General features: G+C 31.4%; 1 protein-coding gene across 1 annotated transcript in view; it reads left to right on the top strand.

Annotated features, from left to right (window-relative positions):
- The first annotated feature begins 4,125 nt into the window (after positions 1-4,125).
- LOC146532000 (G-protein coupled receptor dmsr-1-like) overlaps positions 4,126-25,110 on the top strand; it is a 30,091-nt gene continuing 9,106 nt past the window's right edge. Inside the window, exons 1-5 of the mRNA XM_085196963.1 lie at positions 4,126-4,247; positions 15,254-15,640; positions 20,206-20,364; positions 23,642-23,778; positions 24,981-25,083. Coding sequence (XP_085053089.1) covers positions 15,323-15,640; positions 20,206-20,364; positions 23,642-23,778; positions 24,981-25,083 — 717 coding nt within the window. The 5' untranslated portion in view covers positions 4,126-4,247; positions 15,254-15,322. The remainder of the gene's footprint in view (positions 4,248-15,253; positions 15,641-20,205; positions 20,365-23,641; positions 23,779-24,980; positions 25,084-25,110) is intronic.

A 25,110-nucleotide genomic window follows, 5' to 3' on the forward strand; every position in this document is an offset into this window, starting at 1 on the left:
ATAACGAGGCAAGCCGCAGCGTTGAGTACCATCAATCAACACGCAATTTTTCCAGTATTCGGCGGAAAGTAGGCTTCCTCTGCCTATCCTGCTACATGCGGGATACAGTGTGGACAGTTGATTGTGCAAAGAGCTTTCATATTCATTAATATTTACTATGTTAGAAAATGGCTACGATATCCCTTTTATTTTCAATTCTTTTCTCATAAACAATTCTCTATATGTATTTGTTTTTGCCCGCACGTACCACTTCACCGCATATAAGTGATTCGGACCGCTATCCCGTTGACCGCAAGCGTGAAAGGGCTAAATAAACATTGCAACAAAGAAATTCTATAAACATAGAACTTTGTGGGTGACCCTCGAATAAAAAATAGGTTTTGCGTCCATTTTGTTTGCCGTTGAATTGAAAAGAGACAAATTCTGTTTTAGTAAAAATTTTATATGTTTTATTAAAAAGCATTTTTAAGTGACTTCAATAAGGAGGATTCTTTTCATAACGGAGAACTCTTGAAAAATATTGAAAAGGAGACAATATAATTAATTACAGATCTTTAAATGTACGTATAAAATAATTATTTGATTTTTGTATTATTTTTATTACAATGTAATATTTCCATAATATGGCATATATAGCATTTCTACCTAGTAGATGAGAAATTCCATAAATGCTATTAATTAAATGAAATTATATACTTTAAAATACAATTTTTAAAAAAAATTTTTATGAATATTCTACAATTAATTAATTCTGTGAAAGATAATAGAACCATTACATTCATTAAACCCTCACTTTTTGTCATTATGTGAAACAGTGCAAGTGAATTGGGTAGGTATCATTAGAAAGATTAAACGTTTTTTACAAATTTTCTTTAACTAAAAACCAATACAAATTACTTTATATAACCAGACCTTATCAAAGTCATCAGATAAAAAATTATTATTCTTTTACGACTATATTAGGCGAGTCCAATAAAAATCGACCTATTGTTAAACGAGTGCACTCAAAGTCCTCCAGCTTTGGGTAGACCTCAATCAATGGAATATGTTCAGTAAAATTCTGATAAAATTTTGCTGAAGAGATTAAAAGTGGAAATATGACGTGGTTAGCTCGTTTTCTACAACAGTACCGGTAACTAGATCAATTGTTCTAAATTCAATACATAGTTTGTAAATCCTTTAATGTCCTACCATATTGGTAGGTTAATAAACTTTATTAATAATAGATATTATATTAATAATAAATATAATCGATGACTATTCGTTTGTATATAAATCAAATATTGGGTGAGTACGTATCGGTTTTGAGAGCTTTCATCTGGAATCGTTAACTTTATTTGTATATTTTACTTATGAATAAATTATATTTGAAGATATATACTTACATATATATATTTACTGCACTTCGTGGAAAGAAGGCACCTATAAAATTTTTCACTCATCCTCCCGAATAAATATAATATGAGTAACGATATAGATAACGAATTTGTTAACACAATAATTTCCAGGTAAATTCTTCAGTTGTTTTTATTTATTTGGATAAAGAATTAATAAAAATTGTCAGTTCGGGTGATCGAATTCGTGATAAAAGAACATATAGGCGGTACTAATGAGGATGAGGATGTCACGGTGAAAACGAAGAAGAACGCACTCAGGTGATTTGGGCAACGTAAAAGTGGTGAAAGAATGGCAAAATAAGAAAGACTTTTGAAAGCATAAAGATCCTCTGGAGGGCATTGGGTTTGAAGAGTTTGATGATAATGATAGAGATTGGTGCTCCGAGCTCTCTGCCTACCTCTAATAACAGAGAGGAATAACAGGATAAAAAATTTAAAGTCGAATCTTCACTCAGTAATAATTTCTATATTTATACTTCTGTAAGCAATTAATCAATAAAGAAATAATTGTATTCTTATACAGAAATAAATTTTTAATTTATGAAAATGTCAATATATCAAAACATATAAACTTACAAGCTACTATATATTGCGTAAAAGGTCAATTTACACGTGTCAAAGTAAGTTGTCGGGTCGATGGGCGTCATTTCAATATGAATTATACGGAAAATTTACTTTATTTACATTTAATGAGGCCAATTTGAATGGTATACGAAAATTTTACTTAACGAGAATTCATTAAGCCTCATTATTCATATATTTTAAACAAAGAAATGTCGAATTATTTTGTATCTCTTGTATAGGAGACGATGAAAGTTCGCAAAAGAAACAAAAGTTTTTAATAGCGGCGGAAAAGCTGTGAAACGTTTTGCTCTTAATGTTTTTATTTGAAAAAAAAAAAATGAATAAAGAATAATGTTATAAATTATTGTTCAACAATAAATACTTAAAATATTATTCTATAACCAAGTACATTACGTAGGTAAGTAAGAAAATATGTATTTTAGAGTTCTGTAACTTTTAAGAAAAAAAGGAACCCTTACCAAATATATTTAATATATAGCTCGCATAAATACTCGTAGCTTGCGTTACTAAATTGTTAATAAATTGTAACAAGCATGTAAAAAATTCGACTGAGCCAGATGAGAACGTATGGCTTAGGTGGTCAGGACTCTTGGACGGTTTCCAAAAGGCGCGGGTTCAAATCCTGGTACTTTCAATTTTTTATATGTTATCTAAAAAGTACTTTTATCACAATCTATGCTAAATTATATTTGAAAGGCTTTAATGATATTTATTTATTCATTTAATATTAAATATTTAGTTAGTTTAGGCCGCTGTGGCGCAGCGGTATATGGGTGTGACTGTAACGTGACGGTTGTGGGTTCGATCCCCACTCGAAGAAGTGAAATATTTATTTATTTCTTTGGTGTCACGGCGTTGAGTTCTGCCACTCAACACGCAATGTCTCCGGAATTCGAAGAAAGTGGGGAACGGAGTGTCGTTAACACTAGGTTCCCTCTGCCTACCGTGATGTGTGCGGGATATACCATGAAGCTGATTTTTTTTTAAATATTTAATATCACAAAAAAGACACAGAAGGCTTGTATGAGTCATTATATTCCACACATACGGACATATATTTAGAGACTGGAAGAACCAGACGACGCGTTCTATTTGATCAGAACGGGTAAACATATACTCTATTAATTTACATACATTATTCATATTCCCTCGGGTGAAGCTAAAACCTACAAGCATCGAATTTGGATAAACAAGCTGTGCTTTGCCAAAATTGTGCGTATTACAAACAACAAGTATTATATAATAAACTAGTGGACCCGGACGCGGCTACGCCTAAGAGTATTTATTAAATATTATATAATATATTTATTTTTATAACGATGAATATCAAAATATAAGTTCATTTTGGGTGACGTTTTCTTAAAACAACCAAGAAACTTTGCAAACCGTTGCTTTGCAACGATGGTTGTTATTAACATGGCAGAATAAATTGCATGTCAAATTAGAAAGTATTTTAATTTATTAGTATATATGTGTAATGTAATATTATATAGCCTATAGCACTTCTGAAGAATGCAGCTGTCATACAAAACAAAAACATAGTAAATCGGACCAGTAGATCCAGAGATCTTAGCGTTCAAACAAACGAACGAACGAACGAACGAACGAACAAACAAACAAACAAACAAACAAACAAACAAACTCTTCCGCTTTATTATATTACTATAGACTATAGATAAAAATAATACAAATAAGAAAATATTGTTTTTTTTTATTTTATCGGTACATATTAGTAGCAAAAAGAGGTTTATTTTGTTTTCAATATTTATTATAATTATAAAGATTTAATATAAAGCTTAAATAATTTAATATATTATTAAATTAAAATTAATATAGGTACTCTTTACATATCACAGTTCATAAAAGAATCCAAAGCAACTTGCCCACAAAGGAAGAATTAGAAGAATGACATATTAAAAAAAAATAGTATAATGGACGCCAATCGTAGCGCAGGGGCAAAACGCTTCCTTGAGTTCCTCCACATCAACATGCAATACCCCCGAAATTAACACTAGGTTCCCTCTATCCTGCTACATGCGGGATACAGCGTGAAGCTGAAAAAACGAGGATATCGTATCTTCCAATATTATTTCAGTCGACGTTAAAAATCACCGGCTAGTCCAATATAATACAGCGTCAGTTGTTCACGGACAGGCGACGCGAACGAAGCGCCCGTAGCGTTTTAGCTAGTATTGTTTATATAAGTTTATTTTTATTAATTATGTATAAATAACATGGAAGGATTGAAGTTCTGAAGATCAATATGTGAGTATAAATATTTATTGTTATTATTGTTATTATGTGTATGTAAATTTAGATTTAATTATTAATAAAAGTTTCAAAAAGCTTTCAAAGCTTTTATATTCAGTTTGAATATTTTAGTTTTAGAAATATTGTATTTTTTTATATTCAATATATTTTATGATATTTATTAGCATTTTTTTAAATGTTTCTATAATTTGTATTTCAAATATTTAAATTTGTCATTAATTTTTAAAGATAAACATTTTTAATTCAATAAATAAAAGCTTTTTAAATAAAACCAATAAATAAATCCATTATTATTAATATTGTTAATATAATTTTCAAAATTATTACGTATTAATAGACGACCATACATACGTACGAAGCAATAAAGTAAATCCATACATATCACGTAAGAGATCTAAGAAACACTAGTTCCCTTGTTTACCACAAGTTCTCAAAGTTTCTACATGAAGGTTGAATGTCAGAACAAATCCACAAAAGAAGAAAGGCTTTCCAGATAAATAACAGTTAGGAGTTTTGTATAACAAAATAAATGTTATTTCTATATACGGCTATTGTTCATATGTAAGGTTTTATATTAGCTTTGGTAATACAATGTCATGTCAATCATAACTGGTTTGTATTGTATGGAGAGGATATTTTTATTTTATTCTAGTAATTGGACATTTGTGTATACTATTGTAAATAAAGTTTGAGAAATGATGAGGGCAGTCGTGGCGCAGGCGTGAAAGAGAGTGATTGTAAGAGCGACAGTGTGAGTTCGATTCTCACTCTAGGTAATGAAAATATTTAGTATTTTCTTTTCTTCGAAAAAAGGTAAGCGAAATGGACAGTGTATGTTACTAATACTTCGGATGTATATATATATGGTTACCATTTGGAAGGAATATAAGTATTTATTATTAATGTTAGGTTCGATTACATAAAATATATATAGATGTATATAAACATTTTGTTTACGAATTTTCTCTTAAAATTTAGCTTGCAAATAGTATAAAATATAAAACCTAATTTCTGCAAGATCTCTGATCTCTGCTTTTACGTTGTCTGTCAGTCGATCAGATTTATTATTAGTCCAAAATATTCCATACATTACATTTAGTTAAAAAGGAATTAACGTAAATCTTCTAACAAGTATATATTAGAGTTAGAGGCTTGTAGAATAGAATAGTGATAATTGACTAAATATATTTGTATGTACACATTTGATACATTTTAGCGGTTATTGTACTACATAAACTACTTTAGACGTTGTTCTTATTAAGGAATATATTTTTTATCGTCACACTGTATCCCATACACAGGGTAGGCAAGGGGAACCTAGTTTTAAAAATCTCCCTTCCCCATTTTCCGCCGAATTCTGGAAAGCTTGGCTTTGGCGCTTTGAATAGGACTATGTAATTCTAAAATTTTTCAGACATAATCTAACGCAAACAGAATATGTTAACATAGGTTTCAGAACTTCATATTATAATATTATATTAACATGTTCTATTCGAGACATGTAATCACATAGAAACTGTAAACGCGGCGTTGAGTCACTCAACGCACAATGCCTCCAGAATTCGGTGGAAAGTGGGGAACGGAGTGTCTTAACACTATGTTCCCTCTGCCTACCCTGCTGTGTGCGGGATACAGCGTGAAAATGATAAAAAAAGTGAAGGTAATAAAATATATTTTCTATTAAATTTTGGCTTATATGAAAATTTAATATAGCTCGTTAATTAAATACGGTATTAACAAAATAATACCGCTTGATTTAACTAATACGTATAAATATTCAGATTAATTTGTGTTAAAATTCTCTAATCTTGAATATGAAACTAAAGGGTTTTATCTAGAGCCTAAATAGAAGTGCTTTTGTTCGTCCATATTTTATAATCTAATCTATATAAATAATTTTATATATGTATTTTGTATATAAGGCTGGTAATATTATATTTATTGGTTTATTTTTAATTTTAATATATATTTTTTTAAAAAGTCGAAGATTTCTTTTTGGAGGATTTGCTTACTACATATTTTTCTATGTATATACGTCGATTTCTCAATTATTTGTGGACTCGTATAAAAACACCTTTTCATTTATTAACATATTTTCATCACAATATTCTTCTTGTAGTCATCATCTGATGACAGTACTGAGATTATTCCTGGCACATTTATCTTAAGGACACTATTTTTCTGTTTATGGTGGGTGGGCAGGGGAATTTAGTGTTAATTAATAAAAAACATAATTTTTATACAGCAAGTGGTTTCTTCTTGTAGTTAATACTTTAATAATATATCTAATTTTTGACTAAGTCCCTTTAGACCTACAATATCGAATTTAAGACCAGAATATTTAATATATTTTAATACAATTATAAGTTACATCAATATTGATATATACCAAGTACATAGTAAGTTTAATCATAAATTCTCTAAGCATCTATTGAATCCACTCAGAAGCCATTAGAGCGAGAGCTTTCACGGAACTTATGTTAAGGCTAAGTACAAACAGTTAGACTATTGTATGAGCTATAGTCTGTTATATAAATAATGGGAATTTTATTTCGTGCTTTTTTCATTTTTTAAAATATTTGTCAAATAAATATATTAAATTATTATATTGTTCTTGAAATGTATCTGGTATTCGACTTACTAAATGGAAGTGTCCTTATTTTCTCAATAAAGTAAAAAACTTAGGTTATTGAGAATGTTTAATAACAGGCTAGGAATATTAATTAAATGTATTTTACATTTAATTTATAATAAAAAACGAGAAAATTTAGCATTGGTATATGTATATGTATGTATGATTTTTATAGAATTAATAAAAATAAATATTCATACTAATGAAAATTCTAAAACTAACAAACATACTAATGAAATGTTAATGAAAAATATGCAAATAATTTTAAATTTTTCAATTTTCATAATTAATATATATAATATATATGATATATATAATATATATAATATATAATATAGTCTGTAACTAGGACATAATTCACCAACAAAGCCTCTCCATTATGTTCTTGTTTATGAGACGTTTATTATCGTTGTCCAAAGTTCATCTAATTTCAAATAAAACATTAAAAGTACCTACTTAACTATTTTTGCAAAAATACTATACTTTGATTGAAGTATTTATTACATTACTAATAATTTGTATTTTCACTTTATACTAATTTTCATATCTGTAGGTCTACGGGAAGTACCTTATAGATAAAAACCCATAATCGATGCATAAATGCTCGTATGTTTTGATTGCGTAGATTCAAAAGCTTAATTTTTTTTGCGCTTCAAGGGACCATAGACCTAAATAATTGATATTAATTTCAGCTTGATACCACCGCGCAATCTCGAGATGAATAAATAATAATAAAAAAAACCATAAAAAGAAAACGTCAAAAGGCAAAATATATTCTACATAAACGTTCCAATGCAACATCTCACCTTTCGTAGTGATAGAACCTATTTGAAAAGCGTCTTCACTACAATTTATGAGTAATCCATTAAGGGCCGCTATCTTTATTATGACAGTTTAATTAATCACTAGAGACATTAACAATTTATATCTATATTTACATTGTTGGCCTAAGACAAAATAAAGGACATAAAAGGACAAGCGCTAAAATGTAAATCTAATCGATAGGAAAAAATCTGGTTAAGTGCGAGCGAGACTCGCTAATCGAGGATTCCGTATCAATTCCAGGATTGTAAGTGAACGGGAAGTACAACTTATAAAAGTTAAGTTTTAAAAATGTGCATAAATTTTGTAATGAACTACAAATATAAATTTCTAATGTTTTTTTTTTTCTATGAAATACCTATAAATTTTCACTATTTGGATTTTTTCCTTCCCTTGTGTTGTAAGCTCTCACGTCGCCGTCGCGTCGTGCCAAATTTCATAACTGTTGGACCGCGGAACTTACTCTATAGGCAATATTCATACAAAATGTAAAAAGATTACAAAGATGCATAAGTTTTGGAGAGGCCTATGTCCAGCAGTGGACGAGGACAGGCTGATAATGATGATGATAAGTTTTTATTGTGCCTTGACACAAGGACAAACTGACAACAAAGAAATCCTATAAAAGTTACGTTTTTCATTTCGAGGTAGGGAACCCTAAAAATATAGAGATTGTAAAGTGAAAGATTGTAAAATAAAAAAAATATAAAGACCATAAATATAACACTAAACAGCTTATATTGTATTAATAAAGCTTCAGATAAGTGAAAAATCAATTTTTATGTTCGCCTCATAACATCTTGGTAATAATCACTTTGATTTCGATAGAAAAACTTTGATTTTGTTTTTTTAAAAGTAATACAACTTTGAAGGTTGTCTTCTTAAAATCGAGTAGTTTAATATTTTTTATAATTTCTTTGTTTAAAATTCCATTAAATTAATCTCCATTTTCCTGAGCTGAGTGACTTTTCCGAAGTTATATCTCACTATTCAATACGTAATGTGTCGAATTCGAGTGTAAAAGGGCAACAGAGTATTTTAACACTAAGTTCTATCTGTTTATCTTACTCTTCTTCTTCCTCCTGGCATTATCCCGGCTATTGCCAGGGTCTGGCTCAGGACCTATAAGGATAGTGCTCGAGTCCGGGCTCCTGCAGGCTATGTACTCCAGCCTATGCTGGGCAACAAGCAATGTATCAAAAATTGGGCGGAAAGAGAAGAATGGAGTGTCTTAACTCTAGGTTCCTGTCTGCCTGCCTATCCTGGTGCACGTAAACATTTTTGCCAAAGATTAAAATTCACTACCTTACGATAGTATCAACTATGATAATAATCTTACCACAATTATTATTCTTAGAAAATTAAAGGAAAATGTACGTTTACTGCTTATACATAATTTACTTCTGTATTGCCTTAAGCCATCTTATATTATAACAAAGCTTAGGAAAATCTCTTTATTTTGTATTTTTTGTAATTAAAAATATACATTGTATTTAGAGTAGAATTTGTTTTGTTTTGTATTGCTATTACATAATAAGAGGTCCTCGTGGCTCAGGGGCCCACCCCTCTTACTAAACAGGCAGGATGTAACTGTAACGCGACGGTTGTGGGTTCGATTCCCACTCGAGAGAATACATTATTATTTCTTAATATTTTCATTTGTTCTCTCTAGGCTCTTGCCCTGCGTTGAGTTCGGCCACTCAACACGCAATGCCTGGAAAAAAACGAAACGGGCGAACGGAATATCTTGACACTAGGTTCCCTCTGTCTATCCTGCTATATGCGGGATAGAATGCGAAGCAGATATATATGATTTTTTATTATACAAATGCATATATAGTAATTCTAGAAATATTTCGTGGTGGAGCTTTTCAGAGATCAATATTTCGTTGATAATAATATTTTACAAACAGTTTTTTACACATATTTTATTAAACTAAATAATATTGGCAATTTTTTCTTGATCTCCAATTGAATTCATGCTTTATCAAATAAATTGTGAAATTTTAAATACCATAAACTTTCAAATATTTATATATTATACTTATATTTTCTAAGAAGTATTCTAACTTAACAAAATTTCTGAACCCAAAAAGCTCATTTGCTGATTACAAATTCAACTGAATAGAATCTAAAAGCAGTTCATTGATATTCTAGAGTTGAAAAAAAATGATGAAGAATTTTATTTAATGAAAGAGGATATTCCAATTGGCTGTTATATAGCCTTTTATAAGCGTGTTTCAAAGAAGCTATAGAAGTATACAAGACGTATTTATTTTTATGAATAACTAAAAGCACATACATAATAGACTAGCGGCCCGCCCGCGGCTTCACCTGTGTGAACTAAGTTATTATTCATTTCTATCTCCATGAGCACCTACGTCTTATAAGTGACGTCCATGTAAAATTTGAGACTCCTAGCATTTGTAGTAACGAAGTTTCATACAAACTTTCAACCCCAAAAACAACCCCTTAGAAGTCGAATATTGAAAATTCCTATTAGTCTTAGCGAGCACCTACGTCCTATAAGTAACTCCTATGCAAATTTCAGATTCCTAGCACATGTAGTTTCTGAGATTTCGTGATGAGTGAGTGACCTTTCGATTTTATATATATATAGATAATATTTTTTTTTTAAGCCAGTTAACACACAATGCCTCGAGATCGGTTAGAAAGCTATGAATGGAATGCAAGAAATTCACAAAAAATGAAAATTTATATCTTTAATAATTTGAGTTGTACAGATGAAAACGTTTTCACATGTTTAATCAATAAAGAAAAATGTTTAGATTTTCTCCAATCCTATAAACAAACAAAAGAACCAAACGAAGCTTACAGCAAATTTACTGAACAAATTCTGTTTATATAAGCGTACTAAATATAGGGTAGACCAAAGAAATAAATAAAAAGAAATAAGTTTAAAAATCTTTGTTATAATAAAGAAATAAGTTTGGATTTCCACTTAAGAATGAAGCTTTAATACTTTACGGCTTCTTTTGTCTGTATTCTAGACATATTATACAGACAATTCTAGTCAGTAGCAATTTACTTAATAAGAGCTTTTCCTTTGTTTTAATTCACGCTGTATCCCGCATGTAGCAGGTTTGGCAGAGATAGCCTAGTGTTAATACACTCTGCTCTCCATTTTCCACTAAATTCTGGAGGCATTGATTGTTGATTGTTGTTGTGGCGTAACTTAACGCCATGCTATGAACCCACAACCTGTCGTTTACAGTCACACGCTTGTGTTTGCGCCAGGCCTTGCCTCCATTTGTAATTTTTGTAGTGTAGATATATTTTCGCCATATTTTGTAGAAAGCTATCTCTAGAACCATTAATCGCGTTAAGGTGCGACTTTCATTAACAGATGAGTCTACTTTCTTAGGCTACATCTTAATCGTAACATATAATAAATATATAATTACATATAATTAATATATTGGTATTTATGTCGAGTTAATTAAATTTTATGACCCTTGTATAATAACTAAAATATTGTTTTAAATTGTAATTTATTTAGATAACGTTGAAGTACAATTTATCAAGAAATATCTATATAATATTTTTAGTCGCTTAAAATTATATCTTTATTTATTTTACAATCTTAAGCTATATAGTATAGTTATTAGCTAATGGCTGTTAGCTTAGAAGCTCATATTTTCAATTAGTCTCCCATCGCCAACAAGAAGTGGGTATTATGACGACTTAAAAGAATATTGCTAGATCCTTGACTACATTTTGTTTATACTTTACAAAAATTGCTGAGTGGCGGAACTCAACGCCACGCTTTGCCTCGATGCCAGAGCGAAGAAATTTAAATATTAAATATTTCAACTCTTCGAGTGGAAATCGAACCCACAACCAGTCCCACCAAAAGAAAATGATTATATGTGATTATATATAAAAATGTTATAATTCTTAAATTGTGTATGCCTATTCTGCTATATCTGCTATATTCTGCTATACTACAGACTGAAGTTAAAAGGAAAAAACATATTTTTATAAAGACACAACAAGTATAAAGAAATTTATTTCTCTTGGCATCTGTTGACGTATTTAGGTTACATAAGCGTTGTCATACGACGGCATACTTGTTTTCGAGCACATTTCTTGTGAAATATTCAAGCATTTTTCCTATAAAATTACCCAAATCTTTCAATGTTTGGAGCATTTAATATTTAAGTAACCTAATAATGTTTTTGCACATGTTCATATCAAATTGCTTATAGAAAAGAAGGCGTTTAATACAACCTAATAATGGTAAGTATGACAGAGATTTTCTTTATTTCTGCCGCTTTTATCCCACACATAGCAGAGTAGGCAGAGAGAACCTGGGAACCATTGCCACTCCCGCCTCACGGTCCGACGAGTTCTGGAGGCATTGCTTGTAAACTGTTAAAGTTTTCATTTCTTCCAATGGGAATCGAACTTACAACCTATTGCGCTTACAGTCACCGCTTGTACCTCTGCGCTACAACTAGCTGTAACTTAGACTGATTTTCCTTATCTATATATATAAAATCGAAAGGTCACTCACTCATCACGAAATCTCAGAAACTACATGTGCTAGGAATCTCAAATTTTGCATAGCAGTTACTTATAGGACGTAAGGGGTTGTTTTTGGGGTCGAAAGTTTGTATGAAACTTCGTTACCACAGATGCTAGGAGTCTCAAATTTTGCATAGACGTCACTAGGACGTAGCCATGGAGATAGAAGTTATTAATAACATAGTTCACGCGTGTGAAACCGCGAGCGGGCCGCTAGTATATTTATATATTGCGTTAAAATAAAATTAAGAATTTCCAAAAAAAAACTAACAACAAAGTAAATTCGGAATTCGGCGGAAAATGGGAAATGGAATGTTTTAACACTAGGTTTCCCATATTTTTTAAAGTAAATATAAACACTATATTTACTAACTCTCCCAATACAGCTGTGTAAGGCACAACATTGTAATAGTAAAATGTAAATTTTGATATCCTACAGAGATCTAGCCTTTCAAGTCAACTATTGGACAGTAATCCTGTCATGTTTTATTTATTAAGTTATTTATATATTTATTTATATTTCAAAAGAAATCTATGCATAAATCTAAACTTTATTAGTTAGGCCAATAGCCATTTCATTTGATTTAGGAGTTTTATATCGAAATAGAACAAACATACATCCTGATATGAAAATATTTTTATATTTTTTTCTCTTACTATCTGCACTTTTGCTTGCGTGGACGATATACTATATAATATTTTTATATTATTTCCTTTTATTATTATTAAAATTTAGAGCTAAAATATAATTGCTTTTTTTTGTGTGGCGTAACTTAATGCGTAACTTTGTTTTTCTGGAGCTTTTGTTTTTCACGACGGCGTATATTCTTCTTTTAAGCCTAATTTTTTTTACCCTATACCAGATACCACAATAAGAATCTTTTTCTTATGTGCTTCTTCTCATTTCTTGAAACACAAGTTCATCTACTATAGTCTTTCATCAGATAATCAACTTTTACTAACAGTATTTCATTATACTTTAGTTGAATTATTCGAGTTCTTCATCAGATGTTTCAGATCTTGAATTTCTTTTATAGACATTGCTTATAACCTTAACAACAGTAAAAACAACAAACAATCGTAAACCACGTGAATATTTTTCAAATAGGCCATCTTTCATAACGATTTCAACATAGTTTCTAACTTGCTTTTTGATCTTGAAGTTGAAGTTGAAGTTGAAGCCAATGGAAATTTTATTCGAAATTACGTTTCGCGTAGTCGGTAAAGTAATAAGAAATTTTGCTAATTCGTTGCTAGAAATTTTGCTAACTCCGCATGGTAAATTTAATTCCATTTTTTAAATTCCATATATAATATGCAAAGTTAACAACGCCTAATTTCAAAGGTTATTTAAGTATGTTATAAATTATTTTAGCTAATGAAATATCTTTTTCTAAGACATATTTTATTTTACCAAAAAAATTAGATAGTATAATATGAGGACGTCTTACAGTAAACGCCATGGTTGTGAGTTCAATCTCAATTCAGGGAAAGATTTATATTTGTATTATTTTGTCAAATTCATCAAATTAATTTCTAGAAATTTGGCTCCAAGCTCGGAACGGAGAGTCTTGATAATTGGAGAGATCGGAGAGTATTGATCTAAGTCTTGCCCATATCTATATTTATAAAAGGACTTGTCCTCACTGACTGAGGTAAGACGCACGCACAGCCGTAACCGCTGATGGAAGAAACGTGAAATTTGGACAGATGTTTACTTTCGTAATCTGGACATCCACTAAGAAGGGATTTTGAAAAATTTTAACCCTAAAGGGGTGAAATAGGGGTCGAAAGTTAGTATGGAAAAAAAATTAAATCGGCACCGATTCTTACAAAATTTGAAATTCAGACTCTTAAAGTATTTATTTGAACACGTGTTTCATGGTTTTCTAGAACTATTTCCATAAGGGTGCAAATAAGGGGTTGAAAGTTTGTATGGAAAAATTCTTAAATCGCCACCGATTTTTATAAAATTTGAAATTTAGACTCTTAAAAATATTTAATTGAACATGTGTTTCATGGTTTTCTAGAATTCACCCCCTAAGGGTGCAAATAAGGGGTTGAAAGTTTGTTTAGAAAAATCTTTAAAACGCCACCGATTTTTATAAAATTTGAAATTTAGACTCTTAAAAATATTTCATTGAACGCATGTTTCATGTTTCTTTTAGAATTCACCCCTAATTACGCAAGCGAAGCTGCGCGCGTCCGCTAGTATGAGATATAACATAAAGCTTAAAAATAATGACTAACTATATACAAAAACGACTTAGTTTACTACAAAGAAAATATAATAGAAATGGAAAATGCTAACATTGTAGTACTCGTAATTAAATAATTATATTATTGTGTATTATAACAGATAAAAAAAAGTAATTTTTGAATTCATTTTCACAATTTTCCTTTATGGAATATTTTTCCACATTTTCTTTTTTATCATTTCGCATTATATTCATAAATAAGTCTTTATAATTCTTCGCGCTATCAGCTTGTGATATTATATTTTATGAGCCGTTGATTTGGAAAATTAATGTATTTTATGTAAGTCAAATATTATTATTATTTTTTTTCTATATATTCCATTTATTTAAAACGTATAGCTATATCGCGGCGTTGAGTTTCGCCACTCAAAAGTCAATGGATAAGGTATGCAAAACGAACCTGGTAACCTAGGTGTTCTTAAAGGTTGTCCATTTCCCCCTTCCCGCCGAATTCTGGAGACAATGCGTGTTTAGTCGTGGAACGCTATATGTAATATTTCATTTTCCCCGAGTGGACACACACACACACACAAACACAATGCACACTTGTGCCTCTGTACCACGGTTCGCCTCTAACTAGCTTTGTTCATTCATCATCATCATCATCATCATCATCAGCCTGTCCTCGTCCACTGCTGGACATAGGCCTCTCCAACTTGTTCATTATAACTTTTGTATTATAATTTTCCTTCAATATTTAATAATTTCATATTTGTTAAAATTTTCCAAACTTGTTACAGGAATCTCAGGAAACCTCAAACTATTATAAAAGTGGCATGTATATGAAATAAATTTCAAAGAGAGCAACGATGGCCTTTGAAGAAAATGGAACGTCGAATATAACGCAGACATTATCAAATTTATTCGAAGAAATGCTTCTAGCTACAGAGGAATCGAATGAAAACAAGAGTGTGGACCTGTCCAAGTTTCTGACAGCTTTGAAGGAGAAATCTACTAAGAGCACCCACGATGCTATAGATTTTGGAACATTGGTAAAGCTGGTGGATGGCTGGCGTTCTAAGCTCAATCTTAGTAAGCCTACTGAACCAATATGTAATTATTGTGACGGCAGCATACGAGATGTTGTTCTGGCATATAACAGCATACATGGATATGTCAGTTTAATTGTAAGTTGTTGGTATAATTACTATTGAATTTACGCATATAATAATATTGAGCTTACTTATTGCCTAGTGTTAAGACACTCCCCACTTTTCCCCCAATGGAGGCATTACGTATTTACGTGTTGAATGGCGGATCTTAGCGCCGCTCTTTGCCTCGAGACCAGAGCGAAGCATGAAAATATTAAATATTTTATTTCCTCAAGTGGGAATGGCCCCCACAACCAGTCATGTGGAAAGTCATAGGCCTGCACTACTCTACGCCAAGACTGGCTCTACTTTTTATAAAAATATAATTTTGTGACAATTTTCTAAATTATTTGATTTTTTTAATTGAAACAGCCTCTAGCGATTTTTGATTAATGTTCTTGAGAAACCTATGAAAATATATTATAATATTCTTCTATTCGTATTACAATTTAAACCTAAAGCTATCTACTTATTTCGTGGATAGACATATTGTTAAAGATTTTGTGGCATACTACATCATTTTAAAAGTTATTGAACGGGATATTTGCCTTCAACTCTATGTTATCTCAAAGAAATAATTGAAATATGTAAAAAAAAATGCTATAATATATTTAATTACTTTTTTAAAAAAATCCTTCTTATTAAATAATTTATATTAATTGTAGAGAAAAATCATAAAAAATTAGATACAAAAAGAAAATATTTGCTATAACTATCTACGCCGTTTATCATAGTTAGTCCAGGTTTGCACTTGAATAGTTATATCCGACAGTAATTAATGGGTTCAAATTACACACGGGGGAGTGTTTAATGTTTATGTAGGTACTATATACGTAAGTGTTTACATAAAGTGTGGCCTTGGCCTTAAATATCTAAATTAAAATATATCTAAAATTAACGAAGCATTTAAGCACTTATTTATTATAAAATTGTCTTGTAAGAAATTAAGAAATTTGTCTTCATGCCTAATTTTATAATTATAGGTCCACGGGAAGTATCTTATAGGTTTTCATTGAGTTTCTTGTAAATTGCAGTTTACGGTTAGACCTGTAAATGCTCGTGTCTTTTGATTGCGTTGATGGACATCAAAAAAGTCATATAAGGTTCTTCTTTGTCTCTATAATAACAATGAACATCATAGCCCAAATATATAAAAAATAAGCTGAAATAAAACAATTCCAAAGAGATTACAAATAATAAAAAGCACTGGTCTCACGCGTTCTTTTGTAATGCTTAAAATAATAAAAGACAAAAAACTAGCTATTGTAGCTGTCGAGTGTATTTTATGTTTTCATATTTACCCGTGTCCACGAATAATTTTAATATATATCAAAATAAAACAAAGTAGAACTTTATGGAAATGGAGCTAGAAAGTTGTATTAGAAAGTACTCGTAGCTGGAATTATTAACATTTTTGGTAAGCCATATTTGGAAAGACATCAGTAAAAGATATAATAATTAATAAGTCGTTTTTTTTTTATTTAATGATTGCAAAATTGCAATTTACTTATATGAATTGAAAATCGAAATATTCTAATAGCACGGGGTTATAGAAATATTTTCCAGATACGCCCATTCAATGACGTCTTGGTAATTTGGCATTGGAGAAACTTTGAATTTTGTTTTGACGTATTTCTCTAACATATCACGCTTAATGCCTGTTGGTAAAAACTTGGGGTTGAAATGAGAGAGACGGAGTAAAAAATCACTTATTTTCATTTGATACAAAACACCAAAAATAAAACACATACTCGTATGTATATTTAGCTTAAATTACCAAAGCAATCAAACATAGAAATGGTACACACGGAAAAACATTATTAAAAAGATCGGCCATCAGTAAACGATCGAGTGGCAAACATAAACGGTCCTAATTGACGTTTGCGTTCACAATTCATTAGCAATAAATTGTGAATCCGAACGTTTTAAGCGTTTTTAATGGTTTTGGCTGTATGGATAATAATAAATACGCATAGAGATACCGTAACCACGTATGTACGTCAGCACTGGATGAAGGACAAGCTAAATAAACGTATTTGCATAATATATGAAATAATATCGACCCCGTTTACGGTTTTTCTAAAACAAGAGAAGCTTTTTTTGTCAGTTGACGCCCAAAATTAGTGATGTTTTTCTTTAACTTTATACTGTATTCTGCACACGGTAGGGTAGGCGGAGAGAACCTAATGTTAAGACATTCCATTCCCCATTTTCCGCCATCTTTATTTAAAGTACAATAGAAGCCAGTAATGGCACATGGGCACAAAGTGTGATTATAAACGAGATAACGTATCTCGTTATTGTGGGTTCGATTTCTACTCGAGAAAATTTAATAATTAATATTTTCATTTCTTCGCTCAGGTGTGGAGCCAAAAAGCGGCTTTGAGTATCGCCACTTAACTTGAACTGGGAATAGGGAACATAGTGTTAAGGCACTAGGAAGTAGTATAGGCAGCCTTAGGTTCATTTAAACCAATCCTTTGAGCAGTGCTTGTATGAGAAATAAAAAAAAACCATAATTATATTCCACTGTTAGGTACAAGTTCATATTTTATGTGGCCATTACACCGCGTTGTTTGATATTCCAATAACCTTCTCGTAAATTAAACATAGCTGTAAAACCCGACTGAAAAATGTAACAGCCATAATTTCCGCAGTAAGATTTCTCGTTACTTTTATGTGATCTTTAAATTTAATGTTTTGTGAAACACCGTGAAACATCGTGAAACAATCACTACGACGCGTTGGATACTAGACTATAAATATGGCACCGCGTGATTCGATTCACATACGTACGTGATTCCATTTTACTATCTGTACCAGGTTTTTTTGGTTGTAAATGTTGTCCATGAGAATACTTTCCATCCATTATATTTACTTTAATATTAATATTTCTGAATTTTTTTTATTGATGCTTGATGAAAACTGATACAAAGAAAACAGTCAAATCTTTCCCTCGGGTAGGATTTGAACTCAAACCACGTTCATTTAAGCTAGTACACTATATCACAAATACATTAAGATGGCGTTGACTTTATTAAAATTAAATCAAATAAAATCCGCGCACAGTAAAGTAGGTAGAGGGAACCTCGTGCTAAGAAACTCCGTTCCCCTCATCCCGCGTATGAGGTGCGTGTTTGAGGCATTCTCTGTTGAGTGGCAGAACTAAACGCCTGGCTTGGCCTTTTTACCAGAGCAGAGAAATGGAAATATTAATAAGTAATAATACATTTCTATTAGTGGGAATCAAACCCACAGCCAGCGTGGATACAGTCACACACCTAAAAAATTATATATTTCAAAGAAGTACCTTTATATTAGATAGTTACGTAATATATATTTATAAAAGATATTTAATATGGCGAAAATAAACAAGTAATTTTGGGTATAGCCAAAGAGAGTAATGAGAATAGTACCGAATATTTAAATAGGTTGTTTACACGAGCCATTAGCTAGCCAGATCGATATAGGATCCATAGCAACTATACAAACTTTACCTTTAATTATATTCGCATATTTACAAAAGCCTGTAGTCCAGCGATGTAGAATAACATATATTTTTATTAGCTTCACGCTGTATCACGCACACGGCTGGGTAGCCAGACTTAGTGTTAATACACTCCATTCAACATTTTCCCCCGAATTCTGGAAGAAATTGGAAATATTAAATATTTCATTTGCTCGAGTGGGAATCGAACCTGTTGCGCTTACAGTTACTTTTTTTGCCCCTTAGCGACGACTGGCTTCTATTGTACTTTAGTATTTAAGTTATTATTATAACTCGTTATTTACATTAAACATAACAATAATAGCTTCTATTCTATTCTATTTAAATATGTCTGTAATAATATGAAATTTCGATTTAAACTTTTGTAATAATAAACACATGTAAATTTTAAACTGTTATAATAATAAGTCAACATGTTTTCAGTTTCAGGTACTATATATGGAAAAATATAAGACTATTTTTTTTATTTTAAGAGAATATTAATTAATAAGTAGTTTAAACATTTGATCAATTAATTACTTGTAAATTAGAAAAAAGTAAATTTGCGTAATTTTTTTGTACAAAATTTTAAATACAAACTGTTTTTGTAACATTAATTTAAATTATATATATTTTTTTTAAATAACGAACTTAGACAACAAAAGTTTTCAGCTTTACCCTGTATCTCATAAAAATCAGGGTAAGCAGAAGGAACTTGGGAACCTAGTGTTAACATAATCTATTCCCAAAATGACTCATTCCTACTTTCCGCCGAATTTTGGCACAATTTTAATTTTATTTAAGACTGTTATTTTCTCATAGATAACATTGTCCGAACTAGAACAATCAATTTATGATAATGATCAATTAAATTAGAAATACACGGGAAGGACCATCATCATCATCATCGACAACCATCGATTGTCCACTGTTGGACATAGGCCCTCCCCAATTCTCGCCACTCAGCTCTTCGAACCCATCCGCTAATCTCTTGAGGGAAAGACCAGCTTTCAAATAAAAAAAGTTTCATGAAAATCGGTTCACCTAGTCCAAAATTCTGAGGAAACAAACATAAAAAAACGATTATAAAGTAAATAATTTTTGTTTTGTACAGGTATGCCTTTTCGGCAGCTTAGCCAATACGTTAAACGTCGCTGTGTTGACAAGACGAGACCTGGCGGCGGCACCTATCAATCGCCTTCTGAAATGGCTGGCGGTAGCGGACGTGTTCGTGATGATGGAGTATGTGCCATTTGCTATCTATAGATATCTGGTGAGTTTTATAAAATATAAGTTGATATTAATAAATAATTTTTTGTACACTTTTTGTGTACTATATTAAAAAAATTGATAAGTCAATTTACTAATAAGCACATTTTTTTTAGCTTCGACCTATATCCCGCACTCATCAGGGTAGGCAAAGGGAACCTAGTGTTAAGACTGAAAATTCCGTTCTATTATCGAGACACTGAGTGTTGAATGGCGGATCTTAGCACCGTACTTTGTGTTATTACCAATATCAATTACACTTTTGTAACATTATTTTCCAACCGATTTCCGAAAAATTGCATATTGTGAGCCGAAACCCAAACAAGGCTTCGACTGTCAGAGCGGGGAAATGAAAATAAATTAAATATATGAATCTACAACCTTCACAATTACAAGCAGATGTTGCGCCACTGTACCACGACGACCTAATTCGTTGGAGTATGTTTAATATTATTCCGTTCCATTTGGAATTCTAATACCTGCATAACATGAATATTGAATGTATTAAATGCAACGTTGAAGATTTGGTCTTTCATATCAAAAAGCTTTGCCAATCTTGTTGGAAATTAGAACTTATGAGAGGTCTTTTCTACGAATTGGTTATATTCTATATATTACTAGGAATAAATATTAAATATACTAGAGATGCTGTCGTGATGCAGGGGTAGAAGGGTGTAGGACATGAAGGTTGTGAGTTCGATGCCTACTCGAAGGAATGAATTGTTACTGATTAATATTTTCAGCTCTGGCACCAAGGCAAAAGCCTGGCGTTTACTTCCGCCTCTCAACAGACAATACCTCGAAAATATCGGAAAGTGGGGAACAGAGTGTCTAAATACTATGCTCACGTTTGCCTACTCTGCTGTATGCGGGATACAGCGTGAAGGTGAAAATAAAAAAAAATAAAATTATATTTATATATATATATATATATATTGTTAACGTTATTTGTTAAGTTAGAGAGTAATCAGGAAACCGTATCTCGGGCGCACTATCTACGAACAATCTAGATAAGCTCTTAAGTGCATGTAAAGATTAAGCTTTCGATAACAATGATTATTATAAAAGCGTTTCTTGTATACAGGTAATAAATAATAACCTGTTATAATATTTCCATTTTGTTTAATATATATTTTTTTATATAAGTTGACACTAGTGGTAAGACACTCCTCTATCCACTTTCCACAGAATTTTGGAGGCTTTGAGAATTGTTAAAGCGGAGAAATGGAAATATTTAATATTTCCTTTAATTTTCCTTGAGTGGGTATCGAATACATAACCTGTCGCGTTTAAGTATTTTTTTTCTATTGTGCAGTAGGGGCGCCATATATAGACTTGAACTTTATTTTTAACCGACTTCTGTAAGAAAAGGAGGTTATCATTTGGTCTGTATTTTTTTTATGTTTCTTACCTCATAACTTTTGACTGGGTGAACCGATTTTGAAATATTTTTTTTTGAGTTATACGATTTTAACATATTTTTAACCGACTTCTGTAAGAAAAGGAGGTTATCAATTCGACTGTATTTTTTTTTTTATGTTTGTTACCTCATAACTTTTGACTGGGTGAACCGATTTTGAAAATTTTTTGTTTGAAAGGTGAAGCTTCCCGAATGGTCCCATTTTTTTTTGGTCCATGTCTGACAATGGTATCTATGAGAAAATCACATAAGTCTTAAATTTGCATTAGGTATGTGCGTGACAAATAGCCGAATAACTCAATGTCGCGCCAACCGATTTTGATGATTCTTTCTTGAAAGGATACACTTCAAGGATAATTTGGTGAAAGTTTGGTTACGTTCCGATTATGGAATCCGGTGAAAATTGAGAAAGTTTGTTTTTTCTTGGTAAAAAATTGATTATACTGTAATAGTTACAAGCAAAAACTTTTTAAATTGATGTCAGAAGTGAGATTTTCTTTTCAACCAATCTCAAAAAAGAGGATGTTCTCATTTTCAACCAACTTCGAAAAAGGGAGATTCCCAATTCGCCCGAATACTTTTAATGTATGTTCTTGTCAATATACCAAAACGTTACTTTGCACAAAAATAATAGCTAATTAAATGAAGTTTTACATAGAACAATCACAACCACTCGTTGACAAACACTACCACCGCCATCATTACTCGTTCAAGAAGCATAATTTTAAGATCTACCCATCACTAAAAATCGTAAAATAAATTAATTTTTAACAAAAAGAAAAACCGACTTCTAACAACGAACTAAAAAGTGAAAAATAATTATATAAAGATTTTATAATTTTGAAGTCGGTGCAAAGTAAAACAAACAGGCTTAGTAATTAATTAGATTTGACACCAATTATTTTTCACTTTTTAGTTCGTTGTTAGAAGTCGGTTTTTCTTTTTGTTAAAAATTAATTTATTATTTGTAAATAACTTAATGTTAATGTTTACTTTTGAATCGTGATACATCAACGAGTTATAATTAATTTATATAAACGAGTAATTGATGGATGATTTTAGATATCTAAATTTCATTTAATTAAAAACCACAAGTGACGTTTAAACACCTACAACTAGGAATCCCCTAAAAAAGGCATTTTAATACGAGGAAGTGTGGACAAAAGTTCACGCACCGTTAGTCACACTTGGCTAACACGGATGTATATAAAATAAACACAAAGTGGAAACCTTTGAAAAAAACAGAAACAATCGGATGATTGAAAAAAAAACTATCTTTAAATAATAGTAACGAAGTTTTATTTAGTTTCGATAATTTTAAAGAAGAACTCGAGAATTTTTCAATTTAAAGGCATTATAAATTTATCTCTACACAATGTTATTTTCTTAAGAGTAAAATTTAATTCTATTTGAATACTTTGTTTCATATATTTCTAAAGAAATTGAGTTCTCTCAGTTTATTTGCATTTTAAATGGAATTCTATTTCTCGGATTTTTAATTATATAAATTTTTATTTCACTTAAAGTTAATATAATACTCACTTAATAATTATTATGGTAATATACTTTTATATATATTTTTTCATATTGTATCTCAAATGCAGGTGCGTAGGCATTGAGAGCCTAGTGTTAATACACTCCTCCCCACTTCCACAAGTTTCTAGAGACATTGCGTGTTGAGTGAAGAACCTCAACTACGCGCTTATCTCGACACCAGAAGAAATAAAAATATTCAATATTTCATTTCCTCGTATCGGAATCGAACCCCCAACTATTACAATATACGCTTGTGCCCCTGAACCACTGGCCTCAGTTTTTATATATTTCTATTTATTAATATATATTAAAATTGCATCTACAGATATTGCCGGGTCAACGAGAAATGCCGTACAAGTGGGCTGCCTACCTCCTATTCCATATGCATTTCGCACAGATATTTCACACTGCGTCGATTTGCCTCACCCTATCGCTCGCAGTATGGAGATATGTTGCTATAAAGTGAGTATTATATTAAATTTTATTGATATTATTGATAAATTTAATATATATTTAAGGAAAAGCAGTCGAGGCCAGTCGTAAGGGAGCACAGTGTGTGAGTAAACGCGACTGGTTGTGGGTTCGATTTTCGCTCGAGAAAATGAAATATTTAAAATTTATATTTTCTTCGCTCTGGCATTGAGACAGAAACGCAGCGTTGAGTTCCGCCACTCAACACGCAATATCTCTAGATTCAGCGCGACACCGGGAACGGAATATCTAAATAATAGTTTCCCTCTGCGTAACTAACTACTGTATGGGGGGGTAGAGCGTGAAGCTAAAAAAAGAAGCCAAGGCAAGCAAGCATAAATTAAATAAATAATATTCAAAACCTATATTATTGTTCGGTCAACAAAATGAAAGTGAATGAAAAAATATTAACCTACACACTCCTGTTATTTAGCATAAGGTATATATCTAAGTAATATGTCAAAAATATTATTTAGGCAGTAAGATCCGCCTCTGGAAGGAGGCATTACGTGTTCTAGTGGCGGAACTTAACGCCGCGCTTTGCCTAGACACCATTGCGAAGATCATGGAAATATTATATATACCTCGAGTGGGAATCGAACTACCAACCCATCACTTTTACAGTCAAACTTTGTGCCTAGACAACTGGCATTTACGTTTTCGTTGCTATTCTTATTTGTTTAACCTTTTGAAATATTTCTCCTTCGAAAATTTCTTCAGCCAAACAGATCTTTAATTAAAAGCTTGGTTAATTTAAGCTCAATGCTGTTTATCCTCTACATCTATTTCAGGCATTCAATGCGCCAGAAGCTCACTATAAACATCAAATTCCTTATAATGTTAAAATATTAGACATGTTATCTTAGTAGAAAAATGTAGCTTTTAATATATTGATGAAAATATACTTGGGAGGTGAGGCGTATGACTGGGAACGAGAAAAGTTGTGAGTTCGATTCCCACTCGAGAAAAGTGAAATTCAGAATCCCTCCAAAATTCAGCGGAAAATAGAGAATGGAGTGTTTTAACACTAGGTTTCCTCTGCTTCCCCTATAATACAAAAATATTTGTACTGCCAGAACCTTACCTCTTTGACAGAAAATCGGAATTTACTGTAAAATATTTGAAACCAATTGTATAATCGGCATTCCGTTCCATGCATTCGAGTATTCTCTAACTACTCTAATTGCCCCCAGGTATTCGGATAGAAACCACGTCCTATGCACAGAGAGACGATGCAGCACAGCTATTCTGAGCAGCTTTATTCTACCACCAATCCTTTGTATTCCTACGTTTATGGTAAGTTATATAAAGTTTTTGTAACTA

Source organism: Heliconius melpomene, chromosome 14, assembly GCF_056956725.1.
Source record: "Heliconius melpomene rosina isolate 202511_hmr_F chromosome 14, ASM5695672v1, whole genome shotgun sequence".
In the NCBI taxonomy this organism is placed as follows: domain Eukaryota; kingdom Metazoa; phylum Arthropoda; class Insecta; order Lepidoptera; family Nymphalidae; genus Heliconius; species Heliconius melpomene.